Below are 19,071 nucleotides of genomic sequence, written 5' to 3' on the forward strand. Positions count from 1 at the left end.
AGAACAGAGAAGGATAAGGGGAGATTTAGAAACACAGAAAATAGGAGCAGGAGCAGGCCATTCGGCCCTTCGAGCCTGCTCCGTCATTCAATATGATCGTGGCTGATCCTCTATCTCAATACTATATTCCCGCTCTCTCCCCATACCCCTTGATGCCTTTTGGTCTGGAAATCTATCTATCTCCTTCTTAAATATATTCAGTGACTTGGCCTCCACAGCCTTCTGTGGTAGGAATTCCACAGGTTCACCACCCTCTGAGTGAAGAAATTTCTCCTCATCTCAGTCCTGAATGTCCTACCCCGTATCCTGAGACTGTGACCCCTCGTTCTGGACCCCCAGCCAGGGGAAACATCCTCCCTGCATCCAGTCTGTCTAACCCTGTCAGAATTTTATACGTTTCAATGAGATAGAGGTGTTCAAAATCATGAACGGTTTTGACAGGGTAAATAAGGAGAAACTGTTTCCAGTGGCAGAAGGGTCGGTAACCAGAGGACACAGATTTAAGGTGATCGGCAAAAAAGCCAGAGGTGACATGAGGAAACATTTTTTACGCAGTGAGTTGTTATGATCTGGAATGCACTGCCTGAAAGGGCGGTGGAAGCAGATTCAATAATTACTTTCAATTGGATAAATACTTGAAGGGAAAAAAATTTACACCGCTGTGGGGAAAGAGCAGGGGAATGGGACTAATTAGATAGCTCTACCAAAGAGCCGGCACAGGCACGATGGGCCGAATGGCCTCCTCCTCTGCTGTACCTACTATGATACTATGACATTTAAATTCTAATTATAGGCCAGCTATCGCCATTTATCAGCTGTGAGTGAGACTGTCGACCGTCTGCCCCTGAAGCAGCCTGGGTCTTCAGTTACTCCAGTGCTGGACTGATTGAACCACGGAGGCTGAAACCTGTCATTTGGGACTCGGATTCTTCCTGCTCAGATAAATCGGCAAACAGTGAGTGATCTTGACAGTAGATGCAATGGGATGTAATCCGTTACCCTACATGGTTTTAACTGGTTAAACTCCAGAAGTCATTGAAGACTCAAACCCTTGCCTCTCCCAGAGTGGACCTGAGCTCTCTGGACTTAGGTACGTGGGTGTGTGCCTTTGAAGAGGGAGTGTGCCTGCTGGATCAGCACAGGGGCAATTCTTGAGGAGAGGATTTCTCAGTAGTTTGGTTTGGAGACTCCTACAAATGGGGATGGGTTTCTGTACAAGTCAGACGTCTGGCAGACTAAATAAAACCCTACTTTAATAAGGATTACCCGTTGTCTTTTGTTCTTCAGCTCTCTGTTGCCACTCATTAAATGCTTTCCCTTTTGATGAGCCAGCAGTTACTGTTTATGGGATATTTCCCTGTGATCACTTCTGAAAAGTCCTGGTAGTGTGTAGTGTAGGAACTAAAGATATTTAACCTGTGATACGACTTACCATCAGCCCCCTCATTAGCTATCATTAGATAGAGGATTAAGCTGGTTTATCGTGTAGATACCCTTTGTCATAACCTTAACAGGCAGGATAAAACAGTGAAGCTTTAAACCCTGGAGTTCCGTGGATGAAGTTTCTGTCCAGGTCTGGAGACGAACTCTAACACTTTTAGTTTAATGTATAAAAATCACACCGAAGCTTGAGCCAGCTGTGTCCACCGTGCAACCTTATTAATTGGCCAAAAACTGACATATCAATCTATCACTTACCCCCCAATAGGACCTAGACCTATTTGTTATCTTTCACCCACATAAGTACGTATATATTGAGGGGTTTTGATAGAGTAGTTATGGAGAAACTGTTTCCACTGGCAGGAAGGGCGGGAACCAGAGGTCACTGATTTAAGAAAATTGGCAAAAAAGCCAGGGGAAGATGAGTAAATTTTTTTTACGCAGTGATTTGTAATGATCTGGAATGCAGTGCCCGAAAGGGCGGTGGAAGCAGATTCAATAGTAACTTTCAAAAGGGAATTGGATAAATACTTGAAGGGAAAAAAATTGCAGGTTTTAAGTTGTGATGCAGAGGACTCCAGTGAGCAAAGCTCTGAATATAAAACCCACCCCTCCTGGATTACCTTCGTCAGAATGCCATCCTCTCTGTGATGCTTCTGCAAAATATGTTGAAGCGTCAGTTGGATTTTCTGTTGAAGTTTCTCAACTTTTACTTTCTCCTGAAGCCACAGACGATCTAGGAGGAGAAACAATAACAGAATGAACACAGGAATCGATACAACAGCTTCTCACATGTTAATTTGATCGCCTTCACTCAGCGGCTGGTTTACTGCAAGGCCGCTGACCGTTCAGACAGCCAGCAGCAGCAGCAGTACCAGTCAGTGGAGATTCCCTTCTGTTCCTTGCCTCTCAGCCCATACCCGGGATTCTACACCCAGCCCGTACCCGGGATTCTACACCCAGCCCGTACCCGGGATTCTACACCCAGCCCGTACCCGGGATTCTACACCCAGCCCGTACCCGGGATTCTACACCCAGCCCGTACCCGGGATTCTACACCCAGCCCGTACCCGGGATTCTACACCCAGCCCGTACCCGGGATTCTACACCCAGCCCGTACCCGGGATTCTACACCCAGCCCGTACCCGGGATTCTACACCCAGCCCGTACCCGGGATTCTACACCCAGCCCGTACCCGGGATTCTACACCCAGCCCGTACCCGAGATTCTACACCCAGCCCGTACCCGGGATTCTACACCCAGCCCGTACCCGGGATTCTACACCCAGCCCGTACCCGGGATTCTACACCCGGCCCGTACCCGGGATTCTACACCCAGCCCGTACCCGGGATTCTACACCCAGCCCGTACCCGGGATTCTACACCCAGCCCGTACCCGGGATTCTACACCCAGCCCGTACCCGGGATTCTACACCCAGCCCGTACCCGGGATTCTACACCCAGCCCGTACCCGGGATTCTACACCCAGCCCGTACCCGGGATTCTACACCCAGCCCGTACCCGGGATTCTACACCCAGCCCGTCCCCGGGATTCTACACCCAGCCCGTCCCCGGGATTCTACACCCAGCCCGTACCCGGGATTCTACACCCAGCCTGTACCCGGGATTCTACACCCAGCCCGTACCCGGGATTCTACACCCAGCCCATACCCGGGATTCTACACCCAGCCCGTACCCGGGATTCTACACCCAGCCCGTACCCGGGATTCTACACCCAGCCCGTACCCGGGATTCTACACCCAGCCCATACCCGGGATTCTACACCCAGCCCGTACCCGGGATTCTACACCCAGCTGGCCCATGTCACAAAGCAAAAGGCTCTGTCTGCTCTAGAGACAGCCATAGAATCAGGATCAGTGCCACCCGCTGGGCACGCAGGCCGACGCTGTACTGTGATAAATGCCTCAAGGTGAGTGCTCCCTGAACAATGAGCATTAAATTGTCTCGCTTTTGGTCAGTGGTCTCATACCTTACAGATGCTGGGGAAGCAGCAACCCTTCCTGTTGAAGAAAGAGAGGGCAGTCTAAGATGCATGAATGCGGCGGTGAGTGCATTCAATGGGGCCTTATACTTGGGGAACGCTACATGACTGATATATTGGATCTGTCCCTCCAGCTGCTGCTGCTGAACTTGGTGTGTGCTGACGTGAAGAGGGGATCTCCTATTGCAGTGAGTGGTGACTCAAGTGGTGTCTCCTGTTGGTACCTGGGTGGTGTTAAGTGCAGTGGTCACTTCCACTTTCACTCAGCGTGGCCTCCAGGTATTGTTCCATGGCTGCAGGCATGATGTGAGGAGCTGGTACGGGCCTGACATTGCAGCCCCACAAGACTCTTCTCTACACTGCCTTCAGTGCTTGAACATCTCCCTTGTGTCTTGGTGACCAGAACTGGACCCAGTACTCGAGGTGCGGTTGGACCAGAACGCTGTACGATTTGATCACAATTTCCTCTGACTTGTATTCTACAGTTTTGGTAGTTCAACATTCTATTGGCCTCATTGATTGCGGCTGTGTATTGGTTGGTTATGTTAAGTATTGAGCTTACTAGGATTCCTAGGTCTCTTTCAGTTTTATCCTTGGCTATTTCAACACCATTCATGCACTACGTGTGTCACTTATTTGTTTCTTGCTATGTGCAGTTGCAGAGTTTACTAAACGATTCCTCCTTTAGGTAATAATCAAGCTTTGCTCAGCACTCACTCAATTAATGCCAGCTCACAACATTAGACACTGGAGTAGGTTAAACCCCCCCACGCCCCAGAAATGTCTCTAGAAGTAGTGCATGGCTTGCCCCATTATTATCTTGGCAAGACACCAGAGGCACTTGCAAATTACCAAAAATCTTTAAAAATGATTGTGATCCCGAGCCAATCCCGCCAGGTTGGGTCACTTTAATGGTCTTATCACCAATCCGATTTTGGATGAGACGTTAAACCGTCTGCCCTCTCAGGTGGACTTAAAAGATCCCATGGCCACTATTCGAAGGAGAGTAGGGGTGGTCTGTCCAGTTTGTGGGAACTTGCTGTGTGCAAGTTGGCTGCCACGTTTCCTACATTAGAACAGTGACTGCACTTCAAAAGTACTTCATTGGTTATAAAGCGCTTTGGGATGTCCTGAAGTCATGAAAGGCCTTATATAAATGCAAGTAATTGATTGATTGATTGATTCATTCTTTTTTTTTTCTTTCTTTCATAGAAAGAGCTTAAAAACAGTCAAGGCTTGTGTCAAAGTACAAGGCACCACAGAGACAGATGTTGACAAGTGGCTATCTCAGGTGTGCTCTCTGGGAGAGGCATCAAATGGAGAAACAGGAAAAAGAGAGCAGGTGGTTCAAGGGTGACACTGAGCCACGTGCCTGCCCTTTTGGTTAAGATGCACAGGTCTATGTTCTAGGTGAGTGTTCCCGGTGTACAGTTGCACTCAATGGGAGCGCTGCTCAGAGGATCGGACTCGGAGGCCAATGCACCTGAATTGCAGTGCTGCTGATTGTCCAGTGATTGAAATGAATGACCAGAAAATTGGATTGCTGTGAAATGGCTGTGTGACCTCACCAGAGTCTCTGATCGGCCATCCTCCCTGGGAAAAAATTACCGTATCATGTTTGGCAAAGACAGTCTGTAAGAGGGTGAACTATGGAGAGTAAACTAGCTGAAATTAATAGAGAAAAGTCATAGGAAAGAGAGAGAATTAGTTCAGTGAGGAGCTCACCTGCAGAGATCAGCACATACGCAGAAAACAAGGCAATCTCGTCTTCCACTAAGTGTAGTGAACACAAGCTTTTACCAAATTCAAAGATGGAGTTGATCAAGTCGTCACAACCTGCCAGGAGAAGGGATGGAAGAACAATTTAAATGGACACTCTCGGCAAATCACCTTTTGTCCTGAACAGACCAGCTTAGTGGTACTTTTGTAGATTGATGTAAATGTTTGAACTCTAGCACGATCCAAACTTATAATCCATAATACAATTCATAACTCATGAATAGAATAATATTCAAAGATCTGGAGGCTGAACCAGGGGAGGGAAGCCCTGCTTGAAACCACACTATGGTTTTTTAATCAAACATTTTACATTCATGATATTTATAGGTCCAAGAAATTGTTATAACTGATTTGTAATACAATAGCATGGCTTAATGAGCTGTACCTCCAAATCAGAGTGTAGCATTAATCTAACAAAGCATTCAGTGTATAACTTGGAGAACGTTATGAGGGAACCCTGCTCCCGCACTCGGTATTTGGACTAGTTGAGTTGTAGCTTTAACTATTGAGACATACTTGCCAAGCAGTCAGTTGGATTGCAATCAATTACCGCCCCATCAGTCTACTCTCAATCATCAGCAAAGTGATGGAAGGTGTCGTCGACAGTGCTGTCAAGCGGCACTAATTCACCAATAACCTGCTCACCGATGCTCAGTTTGGGTTCCACCAGGACTACTCGGCTCCAGACCTCATTACAGCCTTAGTCCAAACATGGACAAAAGAGCTGAATTCCAGAGGTGAGGTGAGAGTGACTGCCCTTGACATCAAGGCAGCATTTGACCAAGTGTGGCACCAAGGAGCCCTTGTAAAATTGAAGTCAATGGGAATCAGGGAGAAAACTCTCCAGTGGCTGGAGTCATACCTAGCACAAAGAAAGATGGTAGTGGTTGTTGGAGGCTAATCATCTCAGCCCCAGGACATTGCTGCAGGAGTTCCTCAGGGCAGTGTCCGAGGCCCAACCATCTTCAGCTGCTTCATCAATGACCTTCCCTCCATCATAAAATCAGAAATGGGGATGTTTGCTGATGATTGCACAGTGTTCAGTTCCATTCCCACCCCTCAGATAATGAAGCAGTCCGTGCCCGCATGCAGCAAGACCTGGACAACATCCAGGCTTGGGCTGATAAGTGGCAAGTAACATTCGCACCAGACAAGTTCCAGGCAATGACCATCTCCAACAAGAAAGAGTCTAACCACCTCCCCTTGACATTCAATGGCATTACCATCGCCGAATCCCCCACCATCAACATCCTGGGGGTCACCATTGACCAGAAACTTAACTGGACCAGCCATATAAATACTGTGGCTACAAAAGCAGGTCAGAGGCTGGGTATTCTGTGGCAAGTGACTCACCTCCTGACTCCCCAAAGCCTTTCCACCATCTACAAGGCACAAGTCAGGAGTGTGATGGAATACTTTCCACTTGCCTGGATGAGTGCAGCTCCAACAACACTCAAGAAGCTCGACGCCATCCAGGACAAAGCAGCCCGCTTGATTGGCACCCCATCCACCACCCTAAACATTCACTCCCTTCACCACCGGTGCGCCGTGGCTGCAGTGTGTAGCATCTACAGGATGCACTGCAGCAACTCGCCAAGGCTTCTTCGACAGCACCTCCCAAACCCGCGACCTCTACCACCTAGAAGGACAAGGGCAGCAGGCATATGGGAACAACACCACCTGCACGTTCCCCTCCAAGTCACACACCATCCCGACTTGGAAATATATCGCCGTTCCTTCATCGTCGCTGGATCAAAATCCTGGAACTCCCTTCCTAACAGCACTGTGGGAGAACCTTCACCACAAGGACTGCAGCGGTTCAAGAAGGCGGCTCACCACCACCTTCTCAAGGGCAATTAGGGATGGGCAATAAATGCCGGCCTCACCAGCGACGCCCACATCCCATGAATGAATAAAAAAAAAATCTGGTTAACTAGATAGTTACAAACATGGAAATTCTTAACTTGAATCATACACAAACCTTAAAATTAAAAATTCATTGGAACTGCTAAAATGGAGCCTGTTACCCAGGCTTAATATTTTATCTGAGAGTTTAATTTCCATGCCTGCTTTGAATTGTGGGGTTAACTTTGTGATGTGACTTGTATCCAGTAGAAACTGCTTTTCAACTGGTTATACTAATTTTTCATTTCAACCCATAACTGTCAGAGAGAAGAATTCATTGGTTCTTGCAAGCTCTCACTGTGGCCTCTCTCCTGCAAGGTTACACCATAATACTCTTAAACATATAGACGCTCCCTTGAGACTGATGGCCTGGGTTTATATTAACAGAGTTTTCACATTGTGACAGTCCTTATGTCGTTCACTTATGGTGCTTATGGTATGCTGCAGAGTGAAGGGTGAAAGTTACACAGCGATTGATTACTGGGGACATCTCAGCACTGGAGACACCGGCCTGAGGTAAGGAACTGAGAAAAGCATTCACCCAGGGTAGGGGAGTGTGTGTATCCGGGGTGGGGAGTGTGTGTACCCGGGGTGGGGCGTGCGTGTACCCGGGATGGGAAGTACGTGTACCCGTGGTGGGGAGGGTGTCTACCCAGGGTGGAGGGGTTGGGGATTGGGTGTTCCCGGGGTGGGGAGGAGAAGGAGGTTCCATGCTGTCTGCTGATCCCTGCCTCCTCGTGGGATTGGAGATGTGGCTGTGTAATCTCAATACTGGGATCTCCCAAGGCTAAATTCCAGACAAAACCATATTCGAATAACAAGTAACACTGAATGTCAGAACTAGTCCATGTGACTTGTGCAATCCAACCGCAGCACAGTTATACGCACAGAAACTGGATCAGGATATTACATGACTCGCTCCAGTGTACTTTATTATTCTAGACGAGTAAGAGATGGTCTTACTTTACCTAATGATTTGAAGATATCTGGCCCAGCATACTTCCCATCAAAATAAACCGTATTGTTCTGTGGGTCAAAGGCACGACACATTCGGACAAACACAACTTCTAAAGAACCTGAGAACGTGGAGAGAAAGTTAACAACTCAGAATTGGCATCAGCAACATTTCTGTAAAAATATACCACAGCTTCTGGGAAGTGTCAGAGGTCTGCGTTACACACACACTATAACAGGGAAGTAGAGATACAGCAACTTCTGCACAACAATCTTTTATACACAGCACAGAGTTTGAGAGATGCGTGTCACAGGTCCGTGGCAGTGATGGGTTAAACTCCCAAAACTGTTTGCTGCTCCTACCTACCAGCCATGCTTGTGAAGAATTTTCCCAATTCCTTACTGGGGAATTAGGCATTCCACTTAATAGTGGAGAAAAATCTCCATTGCTCATGGGGACCAGGTGGGAGTAGGCAAGGGTAATAGTGAAGGAGACTTTCTTGTACTCCAGCAAGGTGCTTACTGCTGGCTAAACAAGTAGTGACATTGCCATTAGCATCCGCAATGTACCAAATTCCAACAACCCACCACACCCCACCAGGCACTTCAGAGCTGAACAATTGCAAGGATGTGATAGATCATGAAGGGGGGAAGGAGGGAAATCAAAGGAAATTAGAATTCTAAAAGATACGTGGCAGTGAAACTAAAGAGAATAAAATAGTTAAAATATCAAATGATTTTTTGTCGCCAAAGAGAAGAGTACCAATCTCCTGTAGTTATAAATCAAAGATGAAGGTAATTAAAGTAAAAAAAGACACATTTCAATGAGATAAAAATGAAGTAACCCAGATAGACTTGAAAGAAAAATTAGGAGATAAGACAGTTTGCAAACAAGATATCTGGCCCAGCAGGAAATGAATAGGGTAAAGGTCAGAAATATTCCCACAGGAAGTAAAGGTGGTGCAACAAAAGCTGGATTTCATAGTATCATAGGAGGTACAGCACAGAGGAGACCATTCGGCCCATCGTGCCTGTGCTGGCTCTTTGAAAGAGTTATCCAATTAGTCCCATTCCCCTGCTCTTTCCCCATAGCCCTGTAAATCTTTTCCTTTCAAGTATTTATCCAATTCCCTTTACCTGAGGAAGGAGGAAGTCTCCGAAAGCTTGTGAATTTAAAATAAAATTGCTGGACTATAACTTGGTGTTGTAAAATTGTTTACTTTTGAAAGTTACTATTGAATCTGCTTCCACCGCCCTTTCAGGCAGCACATTCCAGATCAGTACAACTTGCTGCGTAAAAAAATGTTTCCTCATGTCAGCTCTGGCTCTTTTGCTGATCACCTTAAATCTGTGTCCTCTGGTTACCGACCCTTCTGCCACTGGAAACAGTTTCTCCTTACTTAGTCCATCAAAACCGTTCATGATTTTGAACACCTCTATCAAATCTCCTTTTAACCTTCTCTGTTCTAAGGAGAACAACCCCAGCTTCTCCAGTCTCTCACATAACTGAAGTCCCTCATCCCTGGAACCATTCTAATAAATCTCTTCTGCACCCTCTCTAAGGTTTCCTAAAGTGTGGTGCCCAGAATTGAACACAATACTCCAGCTGAGGCCTAACCAGTGTTTTATAAAGGTTTACCATAACTTCCTTGCTTTTGTACTCTATGTCTCTATTAATAAAGCCCAGGATCCCATATGCTTGTTTAACAGCCTTCTCAACCTGTCCTGCCACCTTCAAAGATTTGTGTATGTGCACCCCCGGGTCTCTCTGTTCCTGCACCCCCTTTAAAATTGTACCATTTGGTTTGTATTCTTCCTACCACAATGCATCGCTTCACACTTCTCTGCATTAAATTTCATCTGCCATGTGTCTGCCCATTTCCCCAGTCTGTCTGTCCTCCTGAAGTCTGTTACTATCCTCTTCATTGTTTACTACATTTCCGAGTTTCATGTCTTCTGCAAACTTTGAAATTATACCCTGTATACCCGAGTCCAGGTCATTAATATATAATAAAAAGAGCAGTGGTCCTAATACTGACCCCTGGGGAACACCACTGTATAATTCCCTCCAGTCTGAAAAGCAACCGTTCACCACAGCTCTCTGCTTTCTGTCCCTTAGCCAATTTTGTATCCACGTTGTCACTGTCCCTTTAATCCCAAGCACTTTAATTTTGCTAACATGTCTATTATGTGGTACTTTATCAAATGCCTTTTGAAAGTCCATTACCACAACATCAACTGCCCCACACTTTCCGCTACTTCATCAAAGAACTCAATCAAGTTAGTCAAACATGAATTTCCTTTAACAAATCTGTGCTGACTTTCATTTATTAGCCTATACTTTTCCAAGTGCCAAGTAATTCTGTCCCGGTTTATTGTCTCTCAAAGTTTCCCCACCACCGATGTTAGTCTGACTGGCCTGTAATTGCTGGGTTTATCCCTCTCCCTTTTTTAGAACAGGGGTGTAACATTTGCAATCCTCCAGTCTCTTGGACAGGTAGAGAAAGTAAAATTAACATGAAATTTAAGGAAGAGGCAAATGACACATCCAGGCACAATAACACAACAGGAGATCAAGCAGAGTAAAAGAAATATAGCAAGGAAGCAAAACAGATCAGAAAGGTTAAGAGGGGTTATGAAGAAAGACTGACAGGGAACAAAGGAAATAGTAAAGGTCTTTTTAAACAGATAAAAAGTGAAAGAATACTTAAAGAAAGGGCAAGGGTAACTCTCACTCAGGATGATGGAACGGCAGAGAGGCTGAATGACAACATTCGCTGATCTTCACAGGAGAGTGTGTTCGAGTGAAAGAAAGGGTAGCAGAGGAGGAGATGGAAAACATGAGAACATAAGAAATACGAGCAGGAGCAGGCCTAAGGGCCACTTGAGCCTGCTCAGCCATTCAACCAGATCATGGCTGATCTTCGACCTCAACTCCACTTTCCTGCCCGATCCCCATATCCCTTGACTTCACTAGTGTCCAAAAATCTATTGATCTCAGCCATGAATATACTCAATGACTCAGCATCCACAGCCCTCTGGGGTAGAGAATTCCAAAGATTCACAACCCTCGAAATGAAGAAATTCCTCCTCATCTCAGTTCTAAATTGCTGACCCCAAATCCTGCGACTATGCTCCCTAGTTCTAAACTCTCCAGCCAGGGGAAACAACCTCTCAGCATTTACCCTGTCAAGCCCTCTAAGAATCTTATATGTTTCAATGAGATCACCTCTCATTCTTCTAAATTCCAGAGAGTGTAGGCCCATTCTCCTCAATCTCTCCTCATAGGACAACCCTCTCATCCCAGGAATTAATCTAGTGAACCTTTGTTGCACCGCCTCTAAGGCAAGTATATCCTTCCTTAGATAAGGAGACCAAATCTGTACACAGTAATCCAGGTGTGGTCTCACCAGAGTCCTGTACAATTGTAGTGAGACTTCCTTACTCTTGTACTCCAGCCCGCTTGCAATAAAGGCCAATATGCCATTTGCCTGCTGTACCTGCATGCTAACTTTTTGAGGACATGCAAGTCTCTCTGGACACCAACATTTATTGTTTCTCATCATTTAAAAAATATTTTGTTTTTCTATCCTTCCTACAAAAGTGAATAACCCCACATTTCCCCACATTATACTCCATCTGCCACCTTCTTGCCCACTCAGTTAACCTGTCTATATCCCTTTGCAGACTCTTTGTGTCCTCCTCACAGCTTACTTTCCCATCTAGCTTTGTATCGTCAGCAAACCTATAGAATCATAGAAAGGTTACAGCACAGAAGGAGTCCATTCGGCCCATTGAGTCCGCGCTGGCTCTATGCAAGAGCAAACCAGCTAGTTCCACTCCCCCGCCCTATTTCCCTAGCCCTGCAATTCTTTTCCTTTCAAGGACTTATCCAGTTCCCTTTTGAAGGCCATGATTGAATCTGCCTCCGTCACCCCCTCGGGCAGTGCATTCCAGATCCTAACCACTCGTTGGGTAAAAAAGATTTTCCTCATATCACCTTTAGTTCTTTTGCCAATCACCTTAAATCTATGCCCTCTGGTATCTGACCTTCTGCCAATGGGAACAGTTTCTCTCTATCTACTCTGTTTAGACCTTTCATGATTTTGAATACCTCTATCAAATCTCCTCGCAACTGTCTCTGTTCCAAGGAGAACAACCCCAGCTTCTCCAGTCTATCCACGTTAACTAAAGTCTCTCATCCCTGGAATCATTCTAGTAAATCTCTTCTGCACCCTCTCTAAGGCCTTCACATCTTTCCTAAAGTGCGGTGCCCAGAACTGGACACAATACTCCAGTTGTGGCCGAACCAATGTTTTATAAAGGTTCATCATGACTTCCATACTTTTGTACTCTATGCCTCTATTTATTAAGCCCAGGATCCTGTATGCTTTTTTAACCACTTTCTCAACCTACCCCCAGATCTCTCTGTTCCTTTACCCCTTTTAGAATTGTACCCTCCAGTTTATATTGCCTCTCCACATTTTTCCTACTGAAATGCATCACCTCACATTTTTCTGAATTAAATTTCATCTGCCACGTGTCCGCCCATGCCACCAGCCTGTCTATATCCTCTTGAAGTCTATCACTATCCTCCTCACTGTTTACTACCCTTCCAAGTTTTGTGTCATCTGCAAATTTTGAAATTGTGCCCTGTACACCCAAGTCCAAGTCATTAATATATATCAAGAAAAGCAGTGGTCCCAGCACCGACCCCTGGGGAACACCACTGTACACCTCCCTCCAGTCCGAAAAACAACCGTTCACCACTACTCTCTGTTTCCTGACACTTAGCCAATTCTGTATCCATGTTGCTGCTGCCGCCCCCTTTATTCCATGTGCAATCTTGATGACAACTTGGATACATTACACTTGGTCCTTTCATCTAAGTCATTAATATAGATTGTAAATAGCTGAGGCCCAAGCACCGATCCTTGCGATACTCCACTAATCACAGCCTGCCAACCTGAAAATGACCTGTTTATTCCTACTTTCTGTTTTCTGCTGTTAACCAATCCTCTATCCATGCTAATATATTACCCCAAGCCCACAAGCCCTTATCTTGCATAACAGCCTTTTGTGTGGCACCTTATCAAATGCCTTTTGCAAATCCAAATATACGGCATCCACTGGTTCTCCTTTATCTACCCTGCTAGTTATATCCTCAAAAAATCTCTAATAGATTTGTCAAACATGATTTCCCTTTCATAAAACTATGTTGACTCTGCCTAATCATATTATCATTTTCTAAGTGCCCTGTTACCACGTCCTTAAGAATAGATTCCAGCATTTCCTGACAACTGATGTCAGGCTAACTGGCCTATAGTTCCCTGTTTTCTCTCTCCCTCCTTTCTTGAATAGCGGGGTTACATTTGCTACCTTTCAATCCACTGGGACTGTTCTAGAATCTAGGGAATTCTGGAAGATCACAACCAATGTATCCACTATATCTGTAGCCACCTCTTTTAAAACCCTCGGATGTCGGCCATCAGGTCCAGGGGATTTATCGGTTTTTAGTCCCATTAGTTTCTCAACTACTTTTTCTCTATTGATATTAATTACTTTATGTTCCTTACTCTCATTAGCCAGTCAATATCTGAAAAAATAGATAGAACAGAAAGTGAAAAAGGCATTGGGTGATGACGGCTGCATTCTAGAATGGTGAGGGAATTCAGAGAGACTCTGGCCACAATCTTTCAAATATCCTTAGAGAACTGGAGGGTTTTCACTGTAACATTCCTGTTCCAAAAGGGAGAAAGGAATAAACCGGATAATTAAGGACAGCCATACAAATTTGTGAAAGGCCAGTTGTGGCTGACAAATTTAACAGAATTCTTTGAGGAAATAACAGCGTGTATCGATATAGAAAATGCAGTGGATAAGTATTTTCAAAAGGCATTTGATAAGGTGCTGCATGGAAGGCTTGTTGATAAAATTGAGATAGCATGGGTAGGAAGTTGACAGAGGCAGAGAGTAGCTATTGAATGTTTTTCAGACTGGAGGGATCAGTGTTGGGACCATTACTATTCTCAATAAATATAAATGATATGTGTAGGAATAGGTATATGGGGTAGCATATCAGAATTTATATACAACATAAAAATAGGGGGTGTGATTAACTGTGAAGGACTGTAAGAGACTTCAGGAGGACAGAGACAGATTAGTTAATTGGGCAGATGGGTGTCAGGTGAGATTTAATGTGGAGAAATGTGAGGTCACATATTTTGGGATGAAAGGAAATATACACTAAATGCTAAAACTTTAAAAAGAGTAAAGGAGCAGAGAGACTTGGGATTCAGGTACCCAAATCTTTAAAAATGGTAGGACAAGTTGATAACGCTGTAAAAAAAATTATTATGGGATGCTAAGTTTTATAAATTGGGGCATGGAGTACAAAAGAAAAGGAATAATTCTAAACTTATACAAGTCACTAATGTGTCCAGTTTTGGACGCCTTCCTTTAAGAAGAATGTCGAGGCCATGGAGAAGGTGCAGAGGAGATTCACTAAGATGATATAAGGGATAAGATGCTTTAGTTATGCGGAGAGACTAGAGAAACTGATCATTGGAAGGTTCAGAGGAGATCTGATAGAGGTGTTCAAAATTATGAGCAGTTTTGATACAGTAAATCAGGAAAACCAATTTGCACTAGTTGGTGAATCAGTAACTAAAGGGAATAAATTTAAATCATCACCAAAAGAACGAAGGGAGAAGTTGGGAGATTTTTTTTACACAGAGGTTCTTTAGGATGTGGACTGCCTGACCAGGAACAGTAGGGGAAGCAGAATCTGGAACAGCTTTTGAAAGGGAGGGGTATGGGCAAGGACGGGTGAATGGACCTTTCATATTTCAGGATTTCTGGCTATTTAACCCAGGGGTTGTTTGGTGTAATTCATGTTAACTTAAATTAATTTACAACCACAGAGCAGTCACCTGCTGGGGATAGGGATTAGATCTAAACAACTGGCTGGTAAAGTGCATTCTTCTCCAACTTGAGACAATGGGAGTAGTCTAGATGTCCCTGTGGACATTCACACCCATTATGTTGGGATGGCTCCATTCAGCCCAGCCAGCGGTGGGTATTGTAGGGAACCCTCAGCTGGCGCAGGGTAACTGGTTTAACTGGCAGCCCTATTGGCCAATTCCTGGGCACAGAGTGCTGGGAGAGGGTCGCAGGTCAAGCCCTTGGCTTCTTGACCAGCTGGGAATCATAGGACACAGAAACTGAAAGTATGGGAGGGTTGATAAGGGAGCTAGTCCTACAGAGACATTCTCCCATTTTAAGTCAGGGCTGCCCAATTTCAGGAACTCTCTGGGTCTAGCTGCAACAACACTCAAGAAGCTTGACACCATCTAGGAACAAGCAGTCCGTTTGATCGGCAGCCCATCTACAACCTCAAACATCCACTCCCTCCACCACTAGTGGAGTCAGTCCCAAACAATGTGATGGACTATTAATGCCCTCAGGGTGACTAGGGATGGACAATAAATACTGCCTTTCCATTGTTAGACCTTTCATTATCTTAATCTCTATCAGGTCACCCCTCAGTCTTCCCTTTTCTAGAGAAAATAATAAAAAAAGTTCCCAGTTGTCAGTCAGTGAGTACCTTTACATAGAATTTACAGCACAGAAACAGGCCATTCGGCCCAGCTGGTCTATGCCGGTATTTATGCTCCACAGAAGCCTCCACCCACCCCTCTTCATCTCACCCTATCAGCATCTCCTTCTGTTCCTTTCTCCCTCATGTGTTTATCCAGCTTGCCCTTAAATCCATCTGTGCTATTCACCTCAAGCACTCCTTGTGGTAGTGAGTTCCACATTCTCACCACTCTCTGGGTAAAGAAGTTTCTCCTGAATTCCCTATTGGATTTATTCGTGACTATCTTATATTTATGGCCCCTAGTTTTGGTCTCCCCCACAAGTGGAAACATTTTTTCTACGTGTACCCTATCAAACCCTTTCATTATCTTAAAGACCTCTAACAGGTCACCCCTCAGCCTTCTCTTTTCTAGAGAAAGCAGCCCCAGGCTGTAAAACCTGTAAGATCAAGGAGTGACTTGGTAAGGAGAGTACCTGCTTTCAGAAGTACAATCTGATCGTTTTGACACAGTTCCATGAATCCATCAATGCGCTTGGCGAACTCCACCACGTACTGAATTGCTTCTGTTATTTTGATTGCACACAACTGCCACATCACCTCCCTGGGCTGCACAAGAGGATTATTGTGTTAACGTCCACGTTTGATTCAGAAAGTGACGTTACACCTATTGATCTGGGCGGACTCGATTCCCTACCTTATTCTGGTAACTCTCGACTTCCTCTTGTACGTAGGTTTGCCATGTTATCTGCTGCAGTTCTTCCCGTAAGTACTGGCAGGTCTCAATGTGTGACTTGCAAACGTTCTGGGCAAGGTGTTCTAGAGGGGAAACATTTGGCAAATTAGGGAGCGTCATAAAAAAAGCCAATGGTCACAGAACTAAATGGTCAACAATTCTAACAAAGTTTTAAAAAAATATTCCAGAGTCTTTAAACACAGGACAGTCCCAGTCTAGGGAGGGTCCCACTGAGACCAACAGTGCTGTGTGTGATAACAGTAAGGAAAGCTAACCACATCCGGGATATATTACCAGTGGCATGGAGCACAAACTCCAGTTGATAATGAGGCACTTTTACAACTACACCAGGAGTGCTGTATATAATCTTGGTCACTGTGTTACAGTGAGGATAGAACCATACAACATTACAGGACGGAAGGAGGCCAATTGGCCCATCATCTCTGTGCTGGTTCCCACTCTCCCAAAGCCCTGTATCAATCCAATACTAATCTCACTGCCCTGCTCTCCCCCCATGTGTAACCGGGGACAGTGTACAGAGGGCAGTGTAACAGAGACTAGTGTGACAGGGGGCAGTGTGACAGGGGGCAGTGCAACAGATGGCAGTGTAAGAGGGTCCAGTGTAACAGGGGACAGTGTAACAGGGGGTCTGTGTGGCAAAGGGCAGTGGACCGAGGGCAGTGTAACCGGGATAATGTAAGAGGGGGCAGTGTAAGAGGGGGCAGTGTAAAAGGGGGTTGTGTAACAGGGGACAGAGTAGCAGAAGGCAGCGTAACAGGGGCCAGTGTAACGGGGGCAGTGTAGCAGAAGGCAGCGTAATAGGGGCCAGTGTAGCAGGAGGCAGTGTAGCCAGTTTAACAGAGGCCAGTGTAACAGAGACCAGTGTAACAGGGACCAGTGTAACAGGAGCCAGTGTAAGAGGAGGCAGCGTAACAGGGGGCAGTATAAAAGAGGGCTGTGTAACAGGGGGCAGTGTAAAAGGGGCCAGTGTGACAGGGAGCCAGCGTAACAGTGGGCCAGTGTAAAAGAGGCCAGTGTAACAGGGACTGGGTAACAGGGGTCTGTTTAAAAGGGGGTAGCGTAACAGGGGGCAGTGTAACAGGGGGCAGTGTAACAGGGGGCAGTATAAAAGGAGCCAGTGTAAAAGAGGTCAGTACATTGGGGGCTGTGTAACAGGGGGCCAGTGGAACAGAGGTCAGTGTAACAGGAGTCAGTGTAACAGGGGGCCAGTGTAACAGAGGTCAGTGTAACAGAGGTCAGTGTGACAGGGACCAGTGTAACAGGGGGTTGTTTATAAGGGGCAGCGTAACAGGGATCAGTGTAACAGGGGGCAGCGTAACGGGGCCCAGTGTAACAGGGGGCAGCGTAACGGGGCCCAGTGTAACTGGGGGCAGCGTAACCGGGCCCAGTGTAACTGGGGGCAGCGTAACGGGGCCCAGTGTAACTGGGGGCAGTGTAACGGGGCCCAGTGTAACTGGGGGCAGCGTAACGGGGCCCAGTGTAACAGGGGGCAGTGTAACAGAGGGCTGTGTAAAATGGGGCTGTGTAAAAGGGGGCAGTGTAACAGGGGGTAGCATAACAGGGGGTAGGGTAACAGGGCACACTGTAATACTGGCCAGTTCAACAGGGGCCAATGTAAAAGGGGTAGTGTAACAGGGGCTATAGTAACAGGGGCTAGTGTAACAGACAGCAATGTTACAGGGAGCAGTGCAAGAGAGACAAGTGTAACTGGGGGCAGTGTAAGACGGGGCAGTGTAACAGGGACCAGTGTAACTGGGGGCATTGTAACAAGGGGCATTGTAACAAGGACCTGTGTAAGACAGGGCAGTGTAACAGGGGGCCAGTGCGACGAAGGGCAGTGTAACAGGAGGCAGTGTAAGAGGGACCAATGTAACAAGGGCCAATGTAAAAAGGGGCAGTGTAACAGGGGGCAGTGCAACAGGCCAGTGTAATAGGGGACCAGTGTAATAGAGTCCAGTGAAACAGAGACCAGTGTAATAGGGGGCAGTGTAACAGGGACCCGTGTAAAAGGGGGCAGTGTAACAGGGGACAGTATAAAAGAGGGCTGTCTAACAGGGGGATCTGTAACAAAGGCCGATAACAAGGGGGCAGAGGAACAGGGGGCAGTGTAACAGGGGGCAGCGTAACAGGGAGCAGTGTAACAAAGGCCAGTGTAACACAGGGCTGAGTAAAAGCGGGCTGTGTAAAAGGGGGCAGTGTAACAGGGGACAGTGTAACAGTGGGCTGTGTAAAAGGGAGCTGTGTAAAAGGGGGCAGTGCAAAAAGGGGAAGTGTAACAGGGGGTAGTGTAACAGGAGGCAGTGTAACAGACGGCAATGTTACAGGGTGCAGTGCAAGAGAAACCAGTGTAACAGGGGGCAGTATAAGATGGTGCAGTGTAACAGGAGCCAGTGTAAAATGGGGCAGTGTGACAAGGGCCAGTGTAACGGGGGTATTGTAACAGGGGGCAGTGTAACGGGGGCCGTGTAAAAGGGGGCTGTGTAACAGTGGGCAGTGTAGCAGGAGGCAACATAATAGAGGCCAGTATATCAGGGGGCATTGTAACAGGGGGCAATGTAACAGGAGGCAGTGTAAGAGGGACCAATGTAACAGGGGGCAATGTAAAAAGGGGCAGTGTAACAGAGGTCCGTGTAAAAGG

At 46.2% G+C, this 19,071-nt stretch overlaps 1 protein-coding gene across 1 annotated transcript in view; it reads right to left on the reverse strand.

Annotated features, from left to right (window-relative positions):
- LOC137304657 (nuclear receptor ROR-alpha A) overlaps positions 1 to 19,071 on the reverse strand; it is a 197,655-nt gene that overhangs the window by 36,353 nt on the left and 142,231 nt on the right. The window contains exons 5-9 of the mRNA XM_067973302.1: positions 16,374 to 16,495; positions 16,153 to 16,285; positions 8,094 to 8,201; positions 5,167 to 5,277; positions 2,064 to 2,176 (exon numbers count right to left, since the gene is read on the reverse strand). Of these exons, the coding sequence (XP_067829403.1) occupies positions 2,064 to 2,176; positions 5,167 to 5,277; positions 8,094 to 8,201; positions 16,153 to 16,285; positions 16,374 to 16,495 (587 nt within the window). The remainder of the gene's footprint in view (positions 1 to 2,063; positions 2,177 to 5,166; positions 5,278 to 8,093; positions 8,202 to 16,152; positions 16,286 to 16,373; positions 16,496 to 19,071) is intronic.

The sequence above is a fragment of the Heptranchias perlo genome, chromosome 38, assembly GCF_035084215.1.
Source record: "Heptranchias perlo isolate sHepPer1 chromosome 38, sHepPer1.hap1, whole genome shotgun sequence".
Lineage (NCBI taxonomy): Eukaryota > Metazoa > Chordata > Chondrichthyes > Hexanchiformes > Hexanchidae > Heptranchias > Heptranchias perlo.